This window comes from Carassius auratus, chromosome 2, assembly GCF_003368295.1.
Source record: "Carassius auratus strain Wakin chromosome 2, ASM336829v1, whole genome shotgun sequence".
Classification (NCBI taxonomy): Eukaryota; Metazoa; Chordata; class Actinopteri; order Cypriniformes; family Cyprinidae; genus Carassius; species Carassius auratus.
Genome location: NC_039244.1, coordinates 21,926,168 through 21,949,964, shown reverse-complemented (window position 1 = coordinate 21,949,964; position 23,797 = coordinate 21,926,168). Strand labels below are relative to the sequence as shown.

Genomic DNA, 23,797 nt, shown 5'->3' with positions numbered 1-23,797 from the left:
AATGAAAGGGTTTGGCATCTTAGGGTTTGAGAATGACTGATTTGGCGCGTGTAGGGTTTTTTTGTTTGTTTGTTTTTGTTTTGTTTTACTTACTGCAGGCTCATAATAATCAGCGTGAAGGGTTTCTGCATTTTAAATTTTGCCCACTAGGTGACGCTAACAGACCGCCTCTGAGAGCTCGTGCGCCACCCTCATACTATCTGTAGCGAGAGGCTTCCTGTGTAACCCTGAGCAGCGGGTTTGGGCAGAGTGCGCGTTATTGCAGGATGTGGTGAATGCAGGAGGTGGTGCCGCTCACAGCTCGCGCGGTGACGGTTGGGACAACGAGACGTGGCGCGTCCTCACAGACGGACAGCAGCTGGGAGACTCGAGCGAGTTAAAGTTCGCTTTGAAGGGCGGAAAATTACGGGCCGACGTCCGCTCCATACAAGGCAAGGTCGGGTGGGGAGCAGTTTAGGGAGCAGAGCTGATTCAATCATCTGAGCTCCAGGGAAGAGCCCGGAACCAAGCGACGCGACTCGTTTTGTTTTCTGAAAAGATTTGTAACGTAAATCGTTTGAGATGTCTGTGTAGAAACTCTCTTGTTTCTTTTTGTTTAGTTTTTAGTTTTGTTGTTTGTTTTGGATTTGTGTACTTTGGAGATGAGTGCGTCAGTGAACGGAGTGGAACCCAAACCCGCACCAGCGGTCAGTCAGAACGGACCGGGTTCTGTTCCTCCGAGCCCCACGAATGTCAACACACTCGAGCCGGGGCTACCGGACGAGGAGCCGCAGTCTGCGGTGACGGACACCACGCAGATGGGGATCAAGTTCGCCAAGACATTCATGCTGATTTTCCCCATATACGTGCTGGGATATCTGGAGTTCAGTTTCAGCTGGGTGCTCATCATCCTGGCCGCGCTGTTTTGGCTCAGACGGAACCAGGGCAGCAGATTCGCTCGGGTGAACCAGGCGCTGCAGTTTCTGGAGCATGAGGAGCGAGCGGTGCGTCAGACCATCCGGAGCTCAGAGCTGCCGCCGTGGGTGAGTGACACACCGAACATCGCGTTGCTCAAATCTAGTAATGTTTCACACGGAGAACTTCGACCCCAGCCTTGTTCTGTAGCACTTATTCGTGAAACTGAAATATCAGAAACGTCCATCTTTTATCTGAAGTATTTGATCGATTGATCTTGATAGATTATGGAGTTATCCAGTTTTTCCCATATTCAAGTTTTTCTTATTTTTAACACACTTTTACTATTTGTATAAACTTACATTGATGTGCTCTCATAATAAAACATTATTATGATGTAAATAATAAATCATACTTATGATATATTAAATATTAGATGTGAATATCACTTATTGGGCATTATAAATTAAAATAATCTTTATCTGTAATAGTAAAATGAAAACTTTGCTTGATATAATGGCATTAAATAATAAAATATTTATGATTAAAAAAAACTTCAGAAAATATTTGTGGTACAATAAAATAACTTATTATTGGCCATTATTTATATATATATATATATATATATATATATATATATATATATATATATATATATATTATAAATTGTATAATTTTTATATATAAAGTAAACATTTTTACTATGACCAGTAAAGATTATTTTTATTAATAAAGACCTGTAAGTTATATCCACATTTGATATATGTATTTAGGCACCACTACGGAATCAAAAACATATTTCTATTTTGGAGACAATGAAATATATATAAATATTACTATTAGCATGTATTTGCACAACACTTTACTATTTATGAGTTTACATGTCAGATTAATTGTTTATGATCACATGAAATGCTAAAAAATAAATATATTGTGCACTTATATATTGGGCCTATCTCTTTCCAGGTGGAAATACCTTTTAAGTTATTCAAAGATGTGCATTGATTGACTGTTATTTTGAATACTAGATGAGGAGTCTATGGTGGGCGTTTCTCTGATAATATAATCTGATCGTGACATATTAAATCAGAGGCTGCATCCTTGTGCAAAATCGTCAAAGCTGTAAGCACAGACATGGATGAGTTATGTTGTCGAGTCGGTTTCTTTTGGCCTACAGGCTTTGGTGTTCTGTAACTTTAAACAAATGAGTTTGCTGTCTAACCTGAGATCACAGTTCTGGCATATTAGCATGCCTGTGTGCTGAAAGCAGCATTCAGGGACACAAAACTCCAGTGTTCACTCCATTAGCTGTAAATCACAGTCTTGCCATGGCCAGGACAGGCTGTCATTGTTCTTTCTTTCGGTTTCAGGCCAATATTTAGTAACACGAACAGGTAAATCGTGAAACTCAGGTTGACTGATTGTCTGACTTGGGATTGGTTGCATGGTCTGTTTGATTGAGTCAGTGTTACTTTAGTATTATTTATATACTAACACTGTTTTTTTTTTTCTTTTCTCTATAATTTTAAATATAACATTTAATTTGGTTTAATTAAGTTGTTGTTTTAAGTTTTATATATTTTTAATGTTAATATAGTTATTATTTATTAAGGTTAGTTTATGTATCTTAGATTATTATTTAGTTTATATTTTAGTACTTTAAGTTAAACTAAACAAAAATGTGAAAAGTTCCTTTGGATGAAATAAAATAAGTTTATGCTTTTAAGTAGCACATTTTTTTTTTATGATTTAATTTTATTTAACTATAATAACCCTCTTGTCAACGTGTGAAAGTGGATTAATCAAAAAGGAAACTCCCTTCACACACTCAGCTTTGCTATAATCATCAGGCTAGTTTTCAGTTCATGTGTTTGAGTGAAGTGGTCTGTCTGTGTGTTTGTGACAGGAACTGGTGATGTATTGTTTATTTGTGTCAGATGATGGCTGCATATGCTGACAAAACTTCTCCTTGGCGGGTGTGGTTTGTTACTAAAGTAACTGCCATTATGACATTTGATGTTATTATTAAGACATCACAAACACACAGTGAGTCATATGCTTTAAGAAAATTTGCTATAGTTAGTGACCTGTCAAGCAGTTGTGGTGCACCACTTTCCTTTTTTCTGAACAATAGTTTGGACGAGCAGATCCTGCGACACTGTCTGGAGGGCAGATTTTATAAAGGCAGTGCTCCTACCCTATTGTGTGTTTGTGTTTGTGCATGTGATATCCATAATAATGAACAAGTGAATCATTGTATCAAACATGGCAATGAAAAGCCAGTGAAGTTTAAGTTGTATTAGCTGGACCATGAAGCATAAACACAAGGGTTTTTGGTTTGTCCAAACCTTTCTGTGTAACTCTTTTTTTAATTTTTTATAATTTTTTTTTTTTAAGTGGTCGGCCACTACTTCTGAACAGCTTTGCCAAATCCTCCTGATAAAATCTAAAGTCAAATGTTTTTCTTAAATATTGTCAAATATGAAGTAATTAAAGTAAATTTATACTAATAATATCTACCACAGGTCAGGAAGATCATCTCCAACAGGGATCCTCAAATGATGCCATCATTCCAACTTTCTGAAATTTTTTTTTATTACATTTATTCTGAAACTTATTCTAAATCCTTGTTGCAAAAAATTAAGAAAGGTGATGCCGCTTCTAAAAACCAATAATGCAAACATAACATATAATATTTCTGAGCTTCAAAATGTTTAACATTTACAAATAAAACCTCAGAACTTATGCATTACATTAAAAAACAAAATAAAGTATGCAAGAGATGCCTTTACTGTGTGTGTGTGTGTGTGTGTGTGTGTGTATGTGTGTGTGTGTGTGTGTATAATGACATGGGTATGACACAGGTATTACAAGGAGAGGGTGACTTATGAGGACATAACCCATGTCCCAATTTTTCAAAACGCTTATAAACCATACAGAATGAGTTTTTTTGAAAAAGTAAAAATGCACAAAGTTTCCTGTGAGGGTTAGGGTTAGGGGTAGGGTTGGTGTAGGGCCATAGAATATACAGTTTATACAGTATAAAAACCATTACACCTATGGGATGTCCCCACTCATCACAAAAACAAGTTTGTGTGTGTGTGTGTGTGTGTGACTAATAGATTTAATTCAGTATGTTTGATTTACTGTCTGATCAAATTCACAAGGGCCCTAAGTAGTTAGTCTAATTAGTTCAGTTCTTCTCTTGTCTCTTCTTCTGTAGGTGCCACAGAATATGACTAGTTCTTTTCCTTGCTTTGTTAAGCTCCAGTAGTTTTTTTAACACTCATCTTCTGTCTTGATTTCACTCGCGTCCATCCTCTCCTTCTTTCAGGAAGCCCTGTGTTCTTTAGGACAGTATTTCTCTCTCCTCTCTCTCTCTCTCTCTCTCTCTCTCGTCATTTGTCTTTAACCAAATAAACTACAACTCGCTTATATCAGCAGATCCCTGCATCGCCAGCTTCATTAATCTTGTCATCCAGTCATCACTGTCTGTAAATTGCTGTGGGGTGTCAGTCTTTCTGTTCTCACTCAGCACAGATGCTCATTTACTTTGCCATTTATCAACCCCGCCAAGCTCTTATTGATCTTGTAACAAGTAAATAGGTCAAGATTTTGTGTGTGTTTAGTTCTTCTTGAAAATTCAGCTTTCATTCATTTACTCACCCTAGATATTCTGCTGATAATTCATTGATAAAAGTCTTGACAAGTTTCATTTTCAGTAAAGTATTGGTTGTCAATACCAATATATATATATATTAACTGATATTGGATGTTTTATTGTGCATACTCATTCTCATTTATTTTAACATCAAGCTGCACACACTTAATACACTTATATTGTATATATGTGTGTGTGTGTGTGTGTGTGTGTATTAGGGCTGTCACTTTTAGTTCGAAAATCGATTGCACAATCGATCGGACCAACCAAAAAAAGTTTCGAAAATGAAAATAGGGAATCGATTTTAACCAAATATGTACACTATTAAAGCTGCGGTAGGGAACTTTTGATGCTCTAGCGGTTAATAAACAGAACTGCTTGCATCTTGCGGAAGAACATCGTAGCCGGAACTACTTCTCTCTGTTTATGTCTATGAAGAATCACAAAGGTACTGGGTTACTAATGGTTAGAGGGTTGGACTCCCAATCGAAGGTTTTTGGGTTCTAGTCTCGGGCCGGACGGAATTGTGTGTGTGGGGAGTGCATGTACAGTTCTCTCTCCACCTTCAATACCATGACTTAGGTGCCCTTGAGCAAGGCATCGAACTCCCAACTGCTCCCCGGGCGCCGCAGCATAAATGGCTGCCCACTGCTCCGGGTGTGTGCTCACAGTGTGTGTGTGTGTGTTCACTGCTCTGTGTGTGTGCATTTCGGATGGGTTAAATGCAGAGCACAAATTCTAAGTATGGGTCACCATACTTGGCTGAATGTCACTTCACTTCACTTCACTTCACTTCTAGGTGCACCCTAGTGATTCAGGACAAGCCAAAAACACTGTTTGGAAAATGGATTCATGGTGTACTCGCTTATCATATATATTTTTCTACATTTTGAACACAAACAAAGTTACGGACCGCAGCTCTGATTGGTTGTTTTTTGCCGGGAGCGGTATGTAACTGCAAATGGCAATAGGACCACTGGAGCCAGAGGAGCTTGATTTTTTTCACAGATTATCGGTCTCATATTCTACTGTCAGGACATAATGACAGGTTTAACAAATATGTAAAAAATATTTTTTTACAAAAGTTCCCTACAGCACCTTTAATTTTAAAATAATTAAACAATAAAAAAATATAGATGTAACAAAACTCAGAACCAAGTAGAAAAAGAAAATAAAGAATTCCTAAAGTGCAGTATGCTTTGCGAAAGCTAGACAGTCCTCTTATGCTGCGTTCACATCAAACACCAATAGAGTGTCTGGCGCGAATATTTCAATGATAAGTCAATGTAAGAGTGCGTTTATGCGCGTCTGGAGGTCTCGCGGCGCGGTAGACGCGAATTCGCCTCATTCGTGCATCTAGTTACAGGAGATTCTGAGTTATGAAAAGGACCATTGCAAGCTGACAGCGACCGGCTTTTGTGGTTAAAAATTTGCAGTAATACCCCCACCTTGCTCATCTGTACCCGAGTGTCCCTGGGATACCAGTACTGATTACCAGGGCCCCAAAGGAAGAGAGGGCCCTTGAAAAGTCTGGAATATATATTTTCAAGAGGAGGGGTCCCATTAGGACTGCCTATGCATAGGGCCCGGGATCTTTTGCAGTGCCCCGCCTAGTGCAGCCAAGACTAAGTGTTGGTTACGTTCAATAAGAAAAAAAAAACACACATGGCCTGTTCTAAAGTCCATTTAAAGTTTCATTTTTTTTAACAGTTGTTTGAAATGGATTGATCATTATTTAAAATAATCTTGGAGATTTTTGAATTGCCTAAATCATGAATGCAGCCAGGTTGAAGCCTGCAGTGATGTTTTTCTTTTGTTATGGCAGCCGTCCCCTCTTCATATATATTTTTTTCGAGAATATTGCACTCCTGTTGCTTTTTGCTATTCTGCCAGAAACTTCATGCCAGTAAATAAGAAATACTGCTGACTTTTGCGTTTCCAGCGCTCGCTTTACGTTCGTCTGTTATTTGACGTTGAAAAAGGAAACTTTTCTTTTTTTAGACATGGAAAATAGATTTTACAATCGATTCAATGGACACTTATGTCTTAAAAATCGAAAATGATTTTTTAACAAAAGTGAAATAAAAAAAAATAATGTGTATATATCAGTCTCAGTCTTGTGCTTTTTCAGCTTCACCAGTCAACAAAAATAATACCGTCCAATCACCTTCCTGCTTTGAGTCTGACACACTGACTGTCTGACAGGCTGGCTGATACTGTACATGCTTCTCGTATTTAAAAAAACAAAAACAAAAAAAAAAACTGTCTATGCCCTTTGACCTGTTCACCAGTCTTGCTAAATCATCTCAAACATGCCTGTGATAATCTTTAAGGAGCTCAAGCTGTCAGTGAGCTTGAGTTGACAGCACAATCTACACCGCTGGCTGACTCAGTTAGAGGTCAAATGAGGTCAAATCTATATGAAGTTCTTTCTGGTAGCTATAGTTACTTTCCGAATGAACATATCTGTGTGTTTGTTTCTCAATTGGGCAGCAGGATTGTGTGAGACAAAGTTGTTTGTAGCTTGCCTAGGAAATGACATCGCTTAACAGATCAGATCTTACACAGATGTTCACACCCATGCAGATAAATCACACACATTACTGCATTTGGTCAGCGTGTTAACATGTGCTGTTGAATCAGCTCTGCATGCTTAGACTAGCTGCCTGCGTCATGTCAGAACTGTGCTATTGAAACTGGAATTTCTGCATAAGAAGTTTCTGCATCATTTACATTCTGTGTACGGATCGCAGGTACAAATCTAGTGTGATGTTATTGGAACAGGCAGAAAGATGTTGAATTATACTGTATTTAATATATTCACAGTGTGATTGTGAATGAGACTTCGACTCTTAACACTACTTTCTTAGCTCTTTGAAGGGTGGGTATATGTGTGTTTGTGGCAGAGATAAGACATGTACAGATGCATTGTTTGTAAGATCAGATCAGATCAGCGTCGGCTGCTCTCTGACAGGCCATGGGAATTAGCAGGCTAACTTTAGCTGCTATCTGTTCTCTGTGCGTATAATCAGGAAATAACACAGCTTTGAGTCATAGGCTGGTTTTTTCTCTCAGAAAAATATGAGAAAGAAATGAAGCCAAGACAAGTCAGAGATTTTCCACTTGGTTTTCCTGGCATATCTCTCGCTCACATGCTTTTGTGCCACATCTTTCCAATGCAGGTCTTTCTCACCACAGTTTACACTACTCCATGTTGAGGAAAGTAAGATGCAGAGCCTAAGAGAGACATGTTGTCTGTGAGCGAACAGTGTGATACAACATTTCAAATCAAAGAAACTGCGTACAAAACAAAGATGGAAATATTTGTGAATTTAACCTGAATTCCAGTCATTTCCAATAAGCCCTTTGTATATGATTATAATTTATTTAAATACTGTCAGTTCAGTGAAGAACTATTTAGACTGATTCAGTTAGTGAGTAACTCTTTAAACAGATACATTTTTAAAAAAAAAAGCCAATTCATAAGTATCATTCGTTTGTGAATTGGACTGTGTTTTTGATTGACTTTATTTTGTGTTATGGCAGCATCTTTGGAAGAACTCCTCAAAAAACACTAACTGGACATTTACGAAAATGTTATTTGTTATAGAAAAAAAAAAAAATCCTGATTTCAAATCCTGCTTCATAAGGTTGTGAATCCAATAGTTTTGATAGATTTATTATTGGTAATAATGAGAACGCTCTAGTTTTATTGCATTGTTTGCTCTCAGTGATATGAGAGCTTATGTTTTGCTGGTCTGTAACATAATGTTCTAGTTTAACAGCCATATTATGTCATTATAATGTTGTCACGTTATGAGTAATGAGAATAAAACTAGTTAATTGTAAGAGTTTAGAGAAGTGAAAATTGAACTCCTCTGTTTATATATCTTTTTTTTACTACATGCTGTACATTTAAAGAATCATTTGTCATTGTGATAAAGTGTAAAAATATTGATTTGTTAAATGATTTTGAGAACTGTTACTGTCAGCTGGTGATGTGCTGTGACTAATGAATTTGTTAAAAATCTCCATTTTAAATAAATGTTTTGTGTTTCAGGTTCATTTTCCAGATGTGGAGAGAGTGGAGTGGCTCAACAAGGTGTGTGTGTGTGTGTGTGTGTGATGGAGTGGTTTTATAAAAATAGATCTGAATCTATGCTAACCCAGAAATGTCTCCTCCATAGTATTAACTCTTTCTCTCCTTCTCTTTTTCTAACAGACTGTGCATCAGATGTGGCCATATATTTGTCAGTTTGTAGAAAAACTCTTCAGAGAGACCATTGAGCCAGCGGTGCAGGGAGCCAATGCGCACCTTAGTACTTTTACCTTCTCCAAGATAGACATGGGGGACAAGGTACATGCACATGTTTACCTAGCTATCTAAATACCACAGACTAACTCCAACATCCAGAAAGAAAGACTTAGTCATATTTAAGTCAACTAAGTACAGCTCGGTAAACCCACACACACACACATATATATACTTTTACACACAAAATCATTTTTCATCTGTCTGCAGCCTCTCAGGGTGGATGGAGTGAAAGTTTATACAGAGAATGTAGACAGAAGACAGATTATTATGGACTTACAAATCAGGTAAAATACACATAGATAAAGTTTACAACTGAGACTCATTTTCGAGCTTGAGATATTGAAAGTCTGTTTGTGTGTTGTTGTATTTGTCTAGTTTTGTCGGAAACACTGAAATCGATGTGGATATTAAGAAATACTACTGCCGTGCAGGAATCAAGAGCATCCAGGTAAGATACAGAGAGTGTGTGACACATGCCTGTTTGTGTGTTGCTTAAATAAAGTTGCTTACATTTGAGAAGGTCCCCATTGCCTCTGATAACAGATATCAGAGTGACCACACATGAGCTTTGATATGAGTTTGGACTGTATGTCAGAAAAGCTACTGTGCTCTGTTAGATTAGAGTTAATGTCAGTCCCTTCTCATGTTTGCAATCAGAAGTTTTTTAATTATTTATATGCACTTTTTGCCTTTAACTGAAGAGGGTAGTGGAGATGTTACAGGAAACTTTATAGAAAGGTGGTGGTATTGGGAAATAACCCAAGCAGAATTCAAACTCGGGTCAGCTGCACATATAATGCTAGTAGTTAATGCATATGCTGTGACAGATTGAGCTGTACTGCTCATTCAGGCAAGTTTGAATCCAACATTTCTCATTTTCATTCTTCCTCCTTACGATTACCTGTCTTCTTTCCAGTATTATATAGACAATTAAAAATGTAATTAAATGTCATACTAATAATGCAAAATATGATAATCTTACCTTGAATTTGTTTGTTGTGTGTATTTGTAGCTTAATGGGGTGTTGAGGGTCATCATGGACCCATTGCTTGGAGACATGCCTCTGATTGGTGCACTTTCTGTGTTCTTCCTCAAGAAACCTGTACGTAAACCACCACGTACACACACACACACATTATTGTGTCAGATGTAGAAGAACTTTTCATTGTGTCTTTGTGTCTAGTTAGTTTTTTTCTGCTACATACCAGTCATTACTTACACCAGGCAATCATACAATATAAAGAATGATGAGAACATGCCTTTTATTTAATAATAACCCACACCCTGAGTTTTTCTCAGAATCAGAACACTGCTCTGACCTGCTCCACAGGAACTGTTCAAATAAGATCTAAAACTATTCCTCTTAAACTTGTGTCATTTATTCATCTCTATTCAGCTGTTCATGTTACCTGGATGTATAGAGCCAAAATATTGATCTAAAGAACTTTCTATTAATTAAAGACTCCTGAAAATAGCAATAAAACAACAGTAATTTTACATTGTGATATTATTGTATTACTGTATTTTCATTGAGGAAGACTATTGATTTAATAATATAAAGAAAAACTTTTGAACCCTTACTTATAATACATAAAACCAATGACTACAAATCAATGTTTTTTTGGTAATCATTTTATCAGATTACATCAGATGCAGTGTTTACGGCATTCTATAACCTTCAATAAAATATGAACACTTCAAAATGATTTGTTCAGTCAAAATTATTTATTGAATTTTTTTTATGTAACTGTTTTAGACCACTAAAGTTACTGTGTAATTGATCAATGACTGTTGCTGCTGTGAAAGATGAAGGATATATTTTGCAGGAAACAAACACAACACAAACATTTGCAAATATAGACACAACCTTTATGTATTAAATATTGTTACCCGGGTCTGTTTCTCTCTCTTAGTTTCTGGATATAAACTGGACGGGTCTTACAAATATGCTGGACATCCCTGGAATAAAGTAAGTGATACACGTCAGCCATGACACGTCATCTTATCATTATGTCAGTTTCAAAAAACTGGAAAGTGGATCAGGCAGCCTCTGAAACACACACACACACACACACATGCTGTCACATGACCTGTCTCGAAAAAACATTATGCACACTCACTCCAGTCTCAGAAATGCTGCTCTTCCTGTCAGCCCACATCAGAGGATCCACATTTACACGCACTTGTGATGGCAGGGAAATGATGGGGTCTTAATAGTCTGTTTTATCTTAAAATCCGCCTACCATCAATGTGCATACAAATGTTGAGTTTAATGTCTTCCCAGAGGAGTTTCTCTCTCTTTTTCTCCTTTTATAGTCATATCATAGGTGGAGCTGATGTTGTGGTTTAGGTGTGGAGATCTTGTCTTTTGTTATATTCTGTCTCTCTCACACACACGCCCTCACAGAAGAGCCATATTTCATGCTCTTTTTCTGGTTAGACATCAGTGCTGAAATCAATCTCAATTCTTTAATCTCTGAAGGATAAATTAATCACGGTGTGTTGCATGTTCAAACTGAGATGCAAGTTTATTGTAAAATAATGCTATAGATACAGTAATTAACAGGGACTATAAACAACTATAAATGCAAGTGCTTGAATGTAAACTGTACTAATGGAGTGCTGGGGGAGGGTGGAGGAAGCATTATAGTGCTTAAATGTTTCCCCTTGTCCCAGTTGATCTCATTATTTTTGTTTCGGAAACCCCTCATTAGTACAACACAATTTTAAGGCCTTCCGGTATATATTTTTTGGGTGCGATTAAGACAAAGTTACTTGCTTTCCAGCTTTTGGTTTACAGAAACTGGGAGTGTTAATGAATGAATTAACCACAATTCATTTGGTGATTTCAGGAATTTCAGGAACAGTGAAAAAAAGAAAAGAAAAAAGCAATAGCTGTTTAGGGGGAATGTTTTGTATTTTTTAGCATTTCAGTTGAATGAAAACATTTAAAAATATAAATTATTATATTAATATTAATTTTATTATTTATAATGTATTATAATAAATCTAAGTTTACTGAGGCCCTCTAGTGGTCCCTGGCCACCGTAAGAACCACTGCCTTTTCCCAAATGTTTAATTTTTCATGGTTCAAAAAGAGACTGAAGATGTGTGTTTAGTGGAAGCAAAAAGACATTGAAAAGTGTTTGTTTCATATCTGAGCATATATACCAAGAATAGACATTCAACCAAAAATCTAGTTTTTTTTCTGTACACAGTTGTTACTTGGCAAAATGTTTAGGCTGCTGTTTTCTGTACAGTGAAAATACAAGACGATTATAACTGCAGCTATCAAGCTCAATTTACTTAAGAAGTATAATAAAAGTCTTGTTCCTAAAAATATCACATATGTTTTTTTGTGGAAAAAACGTCAGAAGCTGTATGAATTTATTGATGGGTGGATAGATTGAATTGAAAGCATTAGAATGGTTTGTTTTCATATTTAACATCTCCATTGCTAATCTTTCTTTCTTTCAGTGGTCTGTGTGACGGCATTATTCAGGATATCATATACAGTTATCTCGTGCTGCCGAACAAAATCACTATTCCGCTTGTAAATGAAGCACAAATTTCCAGACTCCGCTTCCCTATGCCAAAGGTGACACACTTGTACACTTCACACATAAACATGCATACATGTATATAGCCAAAATATTTATGTCATCTGTGTGTTTTTGTTGTAGGGCATTCTGCGGATTCACTTTCTGGAGGCGCAGGACCTGGTAGGGAAGGACACGTTTCTGGGTGGCCTTATAAAAGGAAAGTCAGACCCGTATGGCGTCATTCAGCTTGGGAATCAGCTCTTCAGATCCAAAATCATCAAAGATACGGTTAATCCTAAATGGAACGAAGTTTACGAGGTAAGGGACTTATTTGTGATTGCATCTGTCCTTCTCTGACATGTTTCTATTTACCAACCCGAGGTATTTATGTGTGTTTTAGGCATTTGTGTACGATAACCCAGAAAAGAATGTGGTGATAGAGCTGTTTGATGAGGACACTGATAAAGATGATTATTTGGGAAGGTAATGGCTGTCAATCATCAAATATTTACAAGCGATAATACTTCAGGATTCCACCTTAAAGATTGTCAGGATCTGTGTGTGGATGTGTTTTTAATCGTTTGACGTTTCTGTATTCTTTAGCCTTACCATCAACGTAGATGAACTAGAGAAGGAACAGAAAGTAGATGAGGTACGAAAAAAGCCTTTTTTGTCTAATTTTGGCCTTGCATCTGTCCAGCTTTATAAAGCTTGTATAGAAAAAAATGCTTAAACTATTAGTTCACTCAAAATTGACTTAATATCATTTACTCAGCCTTGTGACGTTCCAAACCTTTAGGACTTGATTTCTTTTGTGGAGCACGAGTAGAATTTTTTTTGAAGAATGTCGTTCCTCCTCTTTTCCAAAAATATGAAAGTGAAAGGGCCCTGAATAGATGACAAAAATGATTATACATGTGGTATCATAGGATGAGTAAATAACAGCAGAATGTTCATGTTTGAGTGAACTATAGTATGAAGTTTTAAAAATAAACGTATGTTTTCATATAACAAATCCCCTCCCAGTTTCATGTGTGTGTGTGTGTGTGTGTGTGTGTGTTTTGGGTGTGTTTAGTGGTTTGTACTTGATGATGTTGCTACAGGAAAGCTTCACCTGAAGACTGAATGGCTTTCTCTTCTCCCTACACCTGATAAACTCGAAGAGGTAACATAGCACACCCTTATACACCTCAAAGTGATATGATATGACTTCTGTTAACAATTTTGACTTTAGTGATCAAATGACAAATGTACACTAGCCTTCAAAAGTTTATAGTCAGTAAGAAAGAAGTCTCTTTTGCTCACTAATGCTGGATTTATTTGATCAAAAATACAGTAAAAACAATAATACAGTAAAAATAAATATTGTGAAATAATGTCATTTATTCATGTGACCGCAAAGCTGAATTTTCAGCAGCCATTACCCCACTCTTCAGTGTCACATGATCCTTCAGAAGATGCTCTAGAAACATTTCTTGAAGTTGAAGTTGTGCTGCTTCATATTTTTGTGGAAATTCTTTGATGAGTAGAACGTTATGATCAATGTTATGTTAGGATGTAGATCACACAAAGCACTGAGCTGGCACTGATTAATGTTTTTCATGTGTTGCTTTTTTTAGGTTTTAAGCAGCATTAAAGCAGATAAAGGGCAAGCCAATGATGGACTGTCATCAGCATTATTGTTGGTGCATCTGGACTCAGCCAAAAATCTGCCAGTGAGCATTAACACACACACACATACACACCCACACTAGCTTTCTTACTTCCTTATTTTTCTATGCTCCACCTTTCCTCTTTCATCAGGTATCACTTCTACTATCACACTTGCCTTGCCTTTTCTCCTTTCACTGTCTGTTTCTTTCTGCTGTCCCACTTTGGTTTCCTGTCACTCTGGGTAAAGAGTGTTTTTGAGGGGCACGTGGGCAGTGGTTGTCTGAGAGAGCGCCGCTCTGCTGGGCTGGTGTTCTGTGAAAACACTTCTGCCCTCTACAGGACAATGTTTGTGAGTCACTCTGCTCACATTTTCATTGGATTGGTTTGCTTGCATTTGACCTGCATTTGGTGCATGAACACCTGGTTATTTCATTTACAAATGTTTCATAGTTACATCTCAACTTCCCTTTTGCATGTAAAATCTTCCTGTTAAACTGTTCAAGCTCTGAGGACTGTTTTGTTTGGATTTGTTTATGTCTTGGTTCATTCTGTCAGCATGCTAGTGTTTACAGAGTCCCTGCCTACATTTTGCATAGATCTAAATAGTCTGTATTAGAGGCGTTAATGCAGTTGTTTTTTCAATGTGTAGGTGCACTTTTTCCTTTTAAAGAGGGTATTTGAATATAGACCATCAGGTGGTTCAGTGAAAACTATTTGACTATGTTCACACAGTAACAGAATGCATTTGTCAGCCCTGTTTGGAGAGCTAAATGAGGTTATGTGGTCATGGGTATATTGCTGATCAAAGTTTTTTATTGGCCAACAATGATACCAGTATCTAGAAAATAGGTTGGCTGTTTATTTATAGTATAACGGATGTGTGTATGTATGATAATATAATTTTTTTAGGAATAAAAATAAGATTAAAATGCCTTGTGATGACCAGGGAGACATGCACAAAATAGTTTGGATTATTTATTTTAACTAAGTAAAAAAACAAACTGATTTCATTAATTGAAATCAGATTTTTTAAAAATAAATAATTGATGAAGCAGTATTTGACAGGATACAATCATTACTGGTCAGGATTAATTATCTCAAAATATTTGCTGATTAATTGTGTGTAAGAGAAAGTTTGAGATACACTACTATTCAAAAGTTTGAGAACAGTAAGATTTTCTTTTTATTGGATATAGAAAATATGTATTAAATTAATCAGAATTAACCGTAAGACTTTTATAATGTTTCAAAATATTTGTTACGAATAAACGCTTCAAACTGTTCATCAGATCAGAGTCTTCAAAAAATGTGTCACAATTTCCACAAATATATGAAGTAGCACAACAGTTTTAGCATTAATAATAATTTCACCAAGTCAGCATATTAGAATGATTTTTGAAGGATCATGTGACACTGAAGAAGAACGGAGTAATGGCTGTACTTTTGAAGAGACTGCTTTCAAAAACAAAAAAATTCTTACAGGCTTGTGTATTGGGCGGATGGGGTAACAGAGATATAAGTGGTGTAGTAGAATATGAATTTTGGAAGCATGTTGAATGAAACGGGTCTCACTCTGCACTTCACTGGATGAAATACATGATTAAGCAATGTCACACAAACGAGTGTTGTTCATCATGTCTGTGATACAGGATGATCACGAGTTTGACATTGCTTTTATACAACAGTTTATAGATCATTTATACATACAGATTCAACACTATTTTAGAATAATATAAGACAGCTACTTTGTTTTTGCTATGCACAAGAAGTTCCACACAAAAACAGGATCAACAGTCATGTGTCAAACAAACAAACGGGGTGATGATGATCCAGTGTGGAAAGCTCTAGTGCAGTTATTAAATATCAGCACATTAGGCACACCAAACAAATTCAAGGACAGTAACTGTTGTATAACTGTTTCTGTATCAACCCATGCCTCAGTTGATCATTTTCATCTGACAGTGAAAGTGTCTTCTTGTAGTGTCCTGCACTCCAGTGTGACATGTTTTGCGATCACATTATGTTGCGGGTTGATTTGCAGTGAAGTGTGGGTTGGATCGATTCTCTTTGGATTGCCTTGTCTATATTTCCCTTTCATGTTTCTTTCTATCATTCTTTCTTCATCACTGTTGTAAACACCTGAATTGTGTCCTCTTGTGTGTTCACTCTCCAGGCATCAAAATATAAAAATATGCTGATGTGTTCTGTTAGGGTTGTCTCATCATTTGAACAGCCACACAGTTAAAATACAATGAAGCCTCCTCTTTTCTCATATTCATCAAATTAACCAAGCATTAATTCCGAAATCATTCACATTGTTGTGTATGATTGAGTACTTAAGGATGTCTGTGTGTTTTTGTGCAATTATGAATTTAACTCTGCATGCCATCCTAATAATCCTGCTTGTATTTGTATTTGTTTGTGTGTGTGTGTGTGTGTGTGTGTGTGTGTGTGTCTTGTCCTTTTCTGCTTGGGGAAATAGCGCAATCCTTTAGAATTCAACAGTGCAGGTCTGAAGAAGGGTACAGTCAATAAAGCGCTAAAGGTAACCAGTTTTCTCACAATTTACACAAACATACATTATAGACATATGTAGAAGGACTTGGCAAGGTTATGTCGATTTAAGATCTGCAGCAGGTACCATGTGTGCCGTTTGTGTGCTTTGATTAACTGCATGCAGACTTGCGTGTGCATCTGACACAAACTGAATTCAGATTCTGCAACAGAGACTATTTCTCATGTGTAAATCTGCCAGCTTTCCAATCTCTTTTGACCAATTCTGAATTGTGGTCAAGTAATAATATTAATCTAAATTATACACACAATTGTACAGAAATGCAACATAGAAGACTTTGTTTGAATCCAGACAGTTTTTAGGTTTAATGTCTTGACATTTTGATATAGGACACTGCATTCATAAAGGGAAATAAACTAAATATTTGCAATTATTTTAAACTTTCTATCTAATGGAATATTTCCAACTTTAATGTCTACCAAATCTGAACAAAATCTGTAGCATGCTGTCTATTCTACGTTTTGACAGTAATAATTTTAACCTGTATTGCGGAGTAATAAAAAGTTTAAATTGCCCCTTTTGTTTAAATGTGCAAGTGCATTATCTGAACCAGCCTAAGATATTGTAATTTGAACAAAAGAAGCAGAATTTAAAGTACCATTTAATTTGATTATAGTTCTTATTCAAAATATGTTATTAAAACATAATCTTGAAAATCAGTTTTGTAGATTTTGGACTTTTCCCATTCAAGTAAATAAGCATATGTTTGTATGGCTATAAGCTACATAAACCGTAAACAGCTCCCTGGTGTCCATAACAGGAGTTTGAATATGACTTGTTGGTAAACATAAACAATCTTATGCAATTATTTGAAATGTTTACGTTTGGTTACACATTTATTCACAGCGCTGCCACCTCAGCTTTCCATTTAACTCTGTGGTATAATGGACAGCGTGCCAGGTTGGGTTCATAGTAATTGCAGATGTAGATGGGAGTAAATATGATATGGTTGCTACTAAGCATCATTTCAGGTCATTAGTGTGCAAATATCTACTGTAGATTCTACTGAGATGACCCTATTATTGTTTGATTTCAATCCTCTTGTTCTTTGCTTTAGTAAATGTGTGGTTAAGGTTGATAATGTTGTTTTTACAGTATGTGTTTAATATGGAGAGGTTGTTAATAACAATTTGTACGCTCTGTCTGTAGTCTGGTAAAAAGGTTGCCAGTATGCCCAGTCCATTCGTCCAGTTTACTGTGGGACACAAATCCTTTGAGAGCAAGGTAATCAGTGACACACACAAGTGATTGCTCTTTATTGAAATGTAGACATGGATAACATAGTGTTATTATTACAGGTGCAAATTTAAACATGAAATTAAAAAAAGATACATCAATATAAATTCTTTACATTTAACGGTAAATGTTTAGCTTTCGTTGTATACAGTATTTCACTGCAAAAGGTGATGCTGCAAGTTTGCTAAAAAATTTTTTTAGCCTTTGTGTTTTCGCTGTTTTCAATGTTTTACATTCTTTTCTTGTTACAGACAAGATTTAAAACCAATGAGCCCGTTTGGGAGGAGGCCTTCACATTCCTGATCCACAATCCAAAGATTCAAGAACTTGAAGTGGAGGTAAAGCACAAACATTCACTCACATGCACATGGGGAGTAGTGAATTAATAGTTAAAAGATTTGTGCTAGTCCCTGAAAGGCGAAAGATCCCATGTCCACGAAAGATGTCCACTGCCAGGGGGAGCAAATACTGTTCTTGATATTGTAGGAAAGTATGACAATAATTACAAACCCACTTTTGCTCTTATACTAGCTATGTCCTACTGTGGTGTATTTAGACTGGATTTATTCCCCTATATACTTGTACTATACTTGTTTATTTGTTTTGTTATCTTTTTAAATGTATTCTTATGTGTATTTATTTATTTCTGGAAAAGAACAAATCATAGAAATCAATGTATTAATAAGAATTTACCCAGTTGTACCCTATTCATGAAAAATCGAAACATAAATTCTGGAAGTTGCAGTGTTTACAACAGTGGTGTGTGTGTGTGTTTGTGTGTGTGTGCAGGTAAAGGATGAGAAGCACGAGTGTTCCCTTGGGACGTTTTCTCTTCCTCTGTCAAATCTGCTGCAGGAGGATCAGATGACTATCAGTCAGCGTTTCCCACTCAAGAACACAGGACCCGGTGCTACGCTTAAGATGAAGATGGCACTTAGGGTAACACACATGCATAAACATCTTACACACACATTTTTGTTTAATTAAATTAAAGAATTGAATGAAAAGGAAGGGAAAACTAAAAACATGGGTTGAAGCACTAACTAAAAATTAAATATAAACAATAAATAATTTAGTTTTTGTCTTCCATCAAGCTAAATATCTAAATTGCTCTTTGTAATAATGGATGGAGTAACAATTCACAATTTATTTCATATGTAAAAGTAAAGTTTCACACATCAGGTTTTGCAAATCTTCAAATCAGGTGTCTTAGCCATTGTACATTTCATTAGCTCTATCAATGTTGTGTAGATTCCTCACCTATAAAAACCTTAAATTAAGATAAATATAACAAAAAAAATATATATTTTTTTTATATATGATATATAAACTAAAGTGGCCACAGCATCTTAGCCTAACAAATGTATTAATTTTTATGCTTTACACCACACAGCTTCTGTAAGTTTTTGACTACTAAAGAATAAAAATACATAATAAGTTTGCAGATATTTAAGAAACATGCTAAGTTTACATACTTGTTTATGGAATGTCGGTCTGTTTTGGTTTGTAAAACCCGCCCACTGCCAGTTTACCCAATTGTATTTTGAATTTGGACTGAAATACCTAGTTCAACCACTCGGTGTCAATCCTATATAGAGAACCTTTAAAGGCCTCAGGTTAAACATGACTAGCAAAGAAACAACTAAACCTTGACCTGTATAGAGGGTCCATCTCAGTGTCACTTCTGAAAACACAGTCAGTAACCAATGCATATCTGTATACATGTGTGTATTTCAGATTCTGTCTATGGAGAAGTTGTCCGGAACGAATCAGCCGTCCTCAAGTCAAATCCGCCAGCCTAGCTCCAGCACGACCCCCAACCCCTCTCCTAAGCAGGCCAATGTTTCAGAGCCCACCCCAACATCCAAACCCCAGCAGCCGACCCCAGCACCCAGAAACCCAAAACCCTCCCCGCGAGTGGAAGCCTTGATAGACAGCAGGCCATTGGAGGACTCCCCTGCCCGTCTGGCTAAATCAGGGCGGAGCACGTCTAACCTTGCCCTTTCTGGCTCTCAGCTACACCTAAACAACAAAGAGCAGACACCCAGCATAGCGTCCGACATCTCCAATCCCAGCACCGCCCTGGATCTCCAGAGGACAATACAACTATTACAGAAGTATGTTTGAACATTTTTAACATTCTTTGTCCTTTCCATCTGATTCCATTCATGGTTTCCATGAGACATCAATTGCACAACAGTTTAAAAAACCCTGTTTTTGCAGTGGCGCCTCGCCTGGTTTCGCTCCATTGGGTGAAATTCAGCTAACCATCAGACACAGTCCCCAAAGAAACAAACTAATTGTCGTGATACACAGTTGCAGGTAAAGTACATGCGACGTTTGATTCATCTGAAGTATTTCAGTGCTTCTGAAAGATGTTTTTAATATGAAAGTATTCATGTTTGTGTGTTTGCAGGAATCTGATCTCTTCTACTGAAAATGGCTCTGATCCATACGTCCGTTTGTATTTGCTGCCTGATAAACGGCGCTCTGGACGCAGAAAAACAAACACGATGAAGAAAACAGTGAATCCTATCTATGATCAAACGTCAGTTTATTCTTCGGCCACTTTTTTTCCTCTTCCAGTCTGCTCTTGCATTAGAAAAAAAAAGTTTTCTTATTTTGCATTAAATAAAAATACACCTTTTGTGTTGGTTTTAAATATATAGGTTTGAATTCAGTGTGTCACTTGTGGAGTTGCACAGAAGAACACTAGATGTGGCCGTGAAGAATGGAGGAGGAATTCTGTCAAAACACAGAGGGCTGCTGGGAAAGGTGACATCTCGCGCATTATAAATAACTTCATAACATCCTTAACATCATTGTTCTTAATGTATAATATAGGATAATCTTTTCTAGGTTCTTTTTATTTATTTATTTTTTTGGCTCTCACTAATTATTTATAAATGAAAACTGTGTGTGTTTTTCTCCCAGGTGTTAGTTGACTTGAACTCTGAGGATATGTCAAAGAGCTCAACGCAATGGTAAAATTTTTGTGTAATTTACAAAGATTAAGCCATTAAATCATATGAATATGATGATATTGATTACAGGGCTTAAAGTTCTCCAGCACCATGCCTGATTTCCAGTGTGAAAAAAAAATAATAATAATATAAAAAATTATTGTTGATTTGATATCACTTTCTAGTCCATGAGTTCACCTAACAATGGTATGAGAGGAGCAGCTTTCACTCTCAACCAAACTAACATTACTAGTCAATCAGAATGTTTTGCTCTTTTAAAAACTAGATGCGCATAATATAATATTCAATTGCTGAGAAGCAAGGCAACAAGCTGCGGAATGCTAGAATTATATAGAAAAGCTAATTATAAAGCAGCAGAGCTTTGTAAACAGCTCAGAGTAGTCATTCCATCTCCATAAGAACTATATTATTGCCAGAACATATCTACCGGTCTAATAATGGTAATGTTACCAGTTGTAAGTACCAGACTGTATGTGTGAAAAGGGCTAAACTGTTCCTCTGCTGGGAATTTGAATGGCTTCACGACATCTGGAAAAACAGTGTGCATTACCTCTTACATTACTAGATTTGTAATGTAAATCATTTATAAACCTTTGCTAACACAGGAGAATATGTCAACCCATGTCTAAATGTACCATAAATATTAAAATGTAATTGAGTGAAACATCACCAAGACTTTGGCGCCCTCTGCAGGTATTTGTTTTAATACATATTGTACTTAAGTTGGTTATTTTAATATTATGCCTCATATTACATCATGTATTTTAACAGTGTTGTTCAATACAATCATGTAATTTCTTGGTATTGATATTTTATTTGTGTCAATTCTCACTGTTAGCTTATATGTAAATAGTCATAATAAAGCCTGTTTTTCACTTAGGTCTGTTTGTGTTACAAAAAAAAAAAAATATCAGAGTACTCCGTTGTCAAAATAATCAGTAGATTACTTGATTACCAAAATAATCATCCAAAGTTGTCAGAGTCATTGCACGTTTTGCATGTGCTTGCCCCGTCTCACCCTGCCCCTGGAAAAAAGTTAAGGCTCTTTTTACTGTATGGCAGTGGTAAATATCATCATATTTATATGATTTTCAGTTATCTATTGCCGTAATATGTATACAGAATATTTCCATTACGGCAACATATGCATCAGATGTGCTTTACAGTGGTTATTTACAATTTATCCTGATGCAATGTACCCTATTTAAACATGTGTGTGTGTGTATATGTATATGTGTATATATATATATATATATATATATATATATATATATATATATATATATATATATATATATATATATATATATATATATAATCATTAATATTTAGTGTTTGAGAACATGATATCAGAATTTGTTTATGTGAATATGTGTGTGTTTATGTGTGTTTGGCAGGTATGAACTTTCAGTGGATGGGATGAGGCGACAATCTCCTTAGTCAACGGAAGCAACTTCTTTCTGCCTACACATACTGTATTTAAAAAAAACAAACAAACAAAAAAACTACAAATCTGTATGCAAGACTCCAAACCTCAGTCATGGTTTAGCCTGTGGGCAAAATTTGTACATGTTGGATCTTCAGTTTTTATCACTTTAAACAGATTTACAGTGTGAAAGAAAAGATAAACGCTATTGATGTTACGTGCACTGACTTAGCAAAAGTGAAAGAGAGAGTGAGAGTGTTTAAAGATTTAAGTTTTAAAGAAATACGGTTCAGCAACATCCGTTGATTATTTGTTTACACATTAATGCTTCTAAACCAAGAGTGACAAACTAACAGTATCCGCCATTCACACATTTATGGTGGAGAGATCATATGATATATAATTGAGCTCAGCCTGTAAATATATATAAAATAATTAATAAAATAATTTTAGTATTTGGAAAAGTTTGATAAATATTAACCCTAAGAGTTCTTGTTGAACAAGCACTGAACTCATGCTTGCTTTGAAAGTGTTATATATATAATAATCTCTGTAAATGTCTACAGATGCTCCTTTTAGGAGACAAATTTACCAAAGAGGTACTCTGCTCATTAAAAAGTGTGTGACTAAACCAAATATGCACCTAAATGTTTTACACACCCAAGTGTTCATATCTATCGACATACATCTCTCTCTATATACACACACGTACACGTCTTATATGTTCTCTGGTGTGGTTTAGCTCCCACTATCACAGCACTGGCTGTCAGTGTTCAAACACGGATGGACAGCTAGCTACAGTGACACATGACCCTGGATATCTACTTCTGCCATAACTGAATCTTGTTTGGCCTTTCTGTATAGCACTCAGTCACATGTTCACTCCTTTTTCAAAAACACCTGTTCACCTCTCACCCACTGCGACCCAGCTGTGCTTCCTCAAACATGTTTCTCTCAGAGTTATGTAAAATGTCTCATGTGTAGTCTGGTATTAATTGAAGGTTGTGGTTTTGTCTGCTGCAGTGTCACTGAGCTGGGCTTATGGTATGCAGATTGTCAAACCTCATAGTTTTGACTTTATTCATGTCAGTAAGAATGTGTTTTATTGTATAAATTATTGTGAATATTATGACAGATTATGCTTATTATTATGAATAATACTTCTCACAAAAAGCAAACCTATTCAGTCAGAGCCCCCCTCTGTGCTGAGCTTGCCTTATTGATGTATATATATATATTTCCTGTGCCTTATGACCAACAATATGCTTACCTTAGAGGGTATTTGGCATCAGATATAGGATTGTAAAGTCTCTGTATTTGATCAAGTTTTCTTTTCAATAAACAATTTATTATTTAGTTTGAAAATGGGTGGAAAATCTTTTGTGTGTGTGTGTGTTGATGTTATATTTTAAACACAAATGTTGGGACAGATGGCATTTTAATTATTGATCTGAAATAACTTTGTAATATCAAATATCATTTATTATTTATATGTGATTTAGTTTTCTGTT

General features: G+C 36.1%; 1 protein-coding gene across 3 annotated transcripts; it reads left to right on the top strand.

The window, feature by feature from the left end:
* Positions 1–221: 221 nt before the first annotated feature.
* LOC113120714 (extended synaptotagmin-2-A-like) lies at positions 222–23,647 on the top strand. Of its 3 annotated transcripts, XM_026290709.1 has the most exons (23): positions 222–1,022; positions 8,616–8,657; positions 8,778–8,912; positions 9,078–9,154; positions 9,246–9,318; positions 9,883–9,972; positions 10,784–10,839; positions 12,348–12,468; positions 12,554–12,730; positions 12,813–12,895; positions 13,016–13,064; positions 13,488–13,577; positions 14,032–14,127; positions 16,548–16,610; positions 17,790–17,864; positions 18,128–18,214; positions 18,666–18,815; positions 19,614–19,993; positions 20,100–20,198; positions 20,293–20,424; positions 20,546–20,651; positions 20,811–20,860; positions 22,258–23,647. In XM_026290709.1, exons 1-23 carry the CDS (start codon positions 642–644, stop codon positions 22,298–22,300), a joined length of 2,655 nt encoding a protein of 884 aa, XP_026146494.1. In that variant the 5' UTR covers positions 222–641; the 3' UTR covers positions 22,301–23,647. The 3 variants fall into 3 exon arrangements, with proteins under 3 accessions (XP_026146494.1, XP_026146512.1, XP_026146504.1); XM_026290727.1 differs by lacking the exon at positions 16,548–16,610; XM_026290719.1 differs by lacking the exon at positions 22,258–23,647 and having other exon boundaries at positions 20,811–20,864.
* Positions 23,648–23,797: the final 150 nt, after the last annotated feature.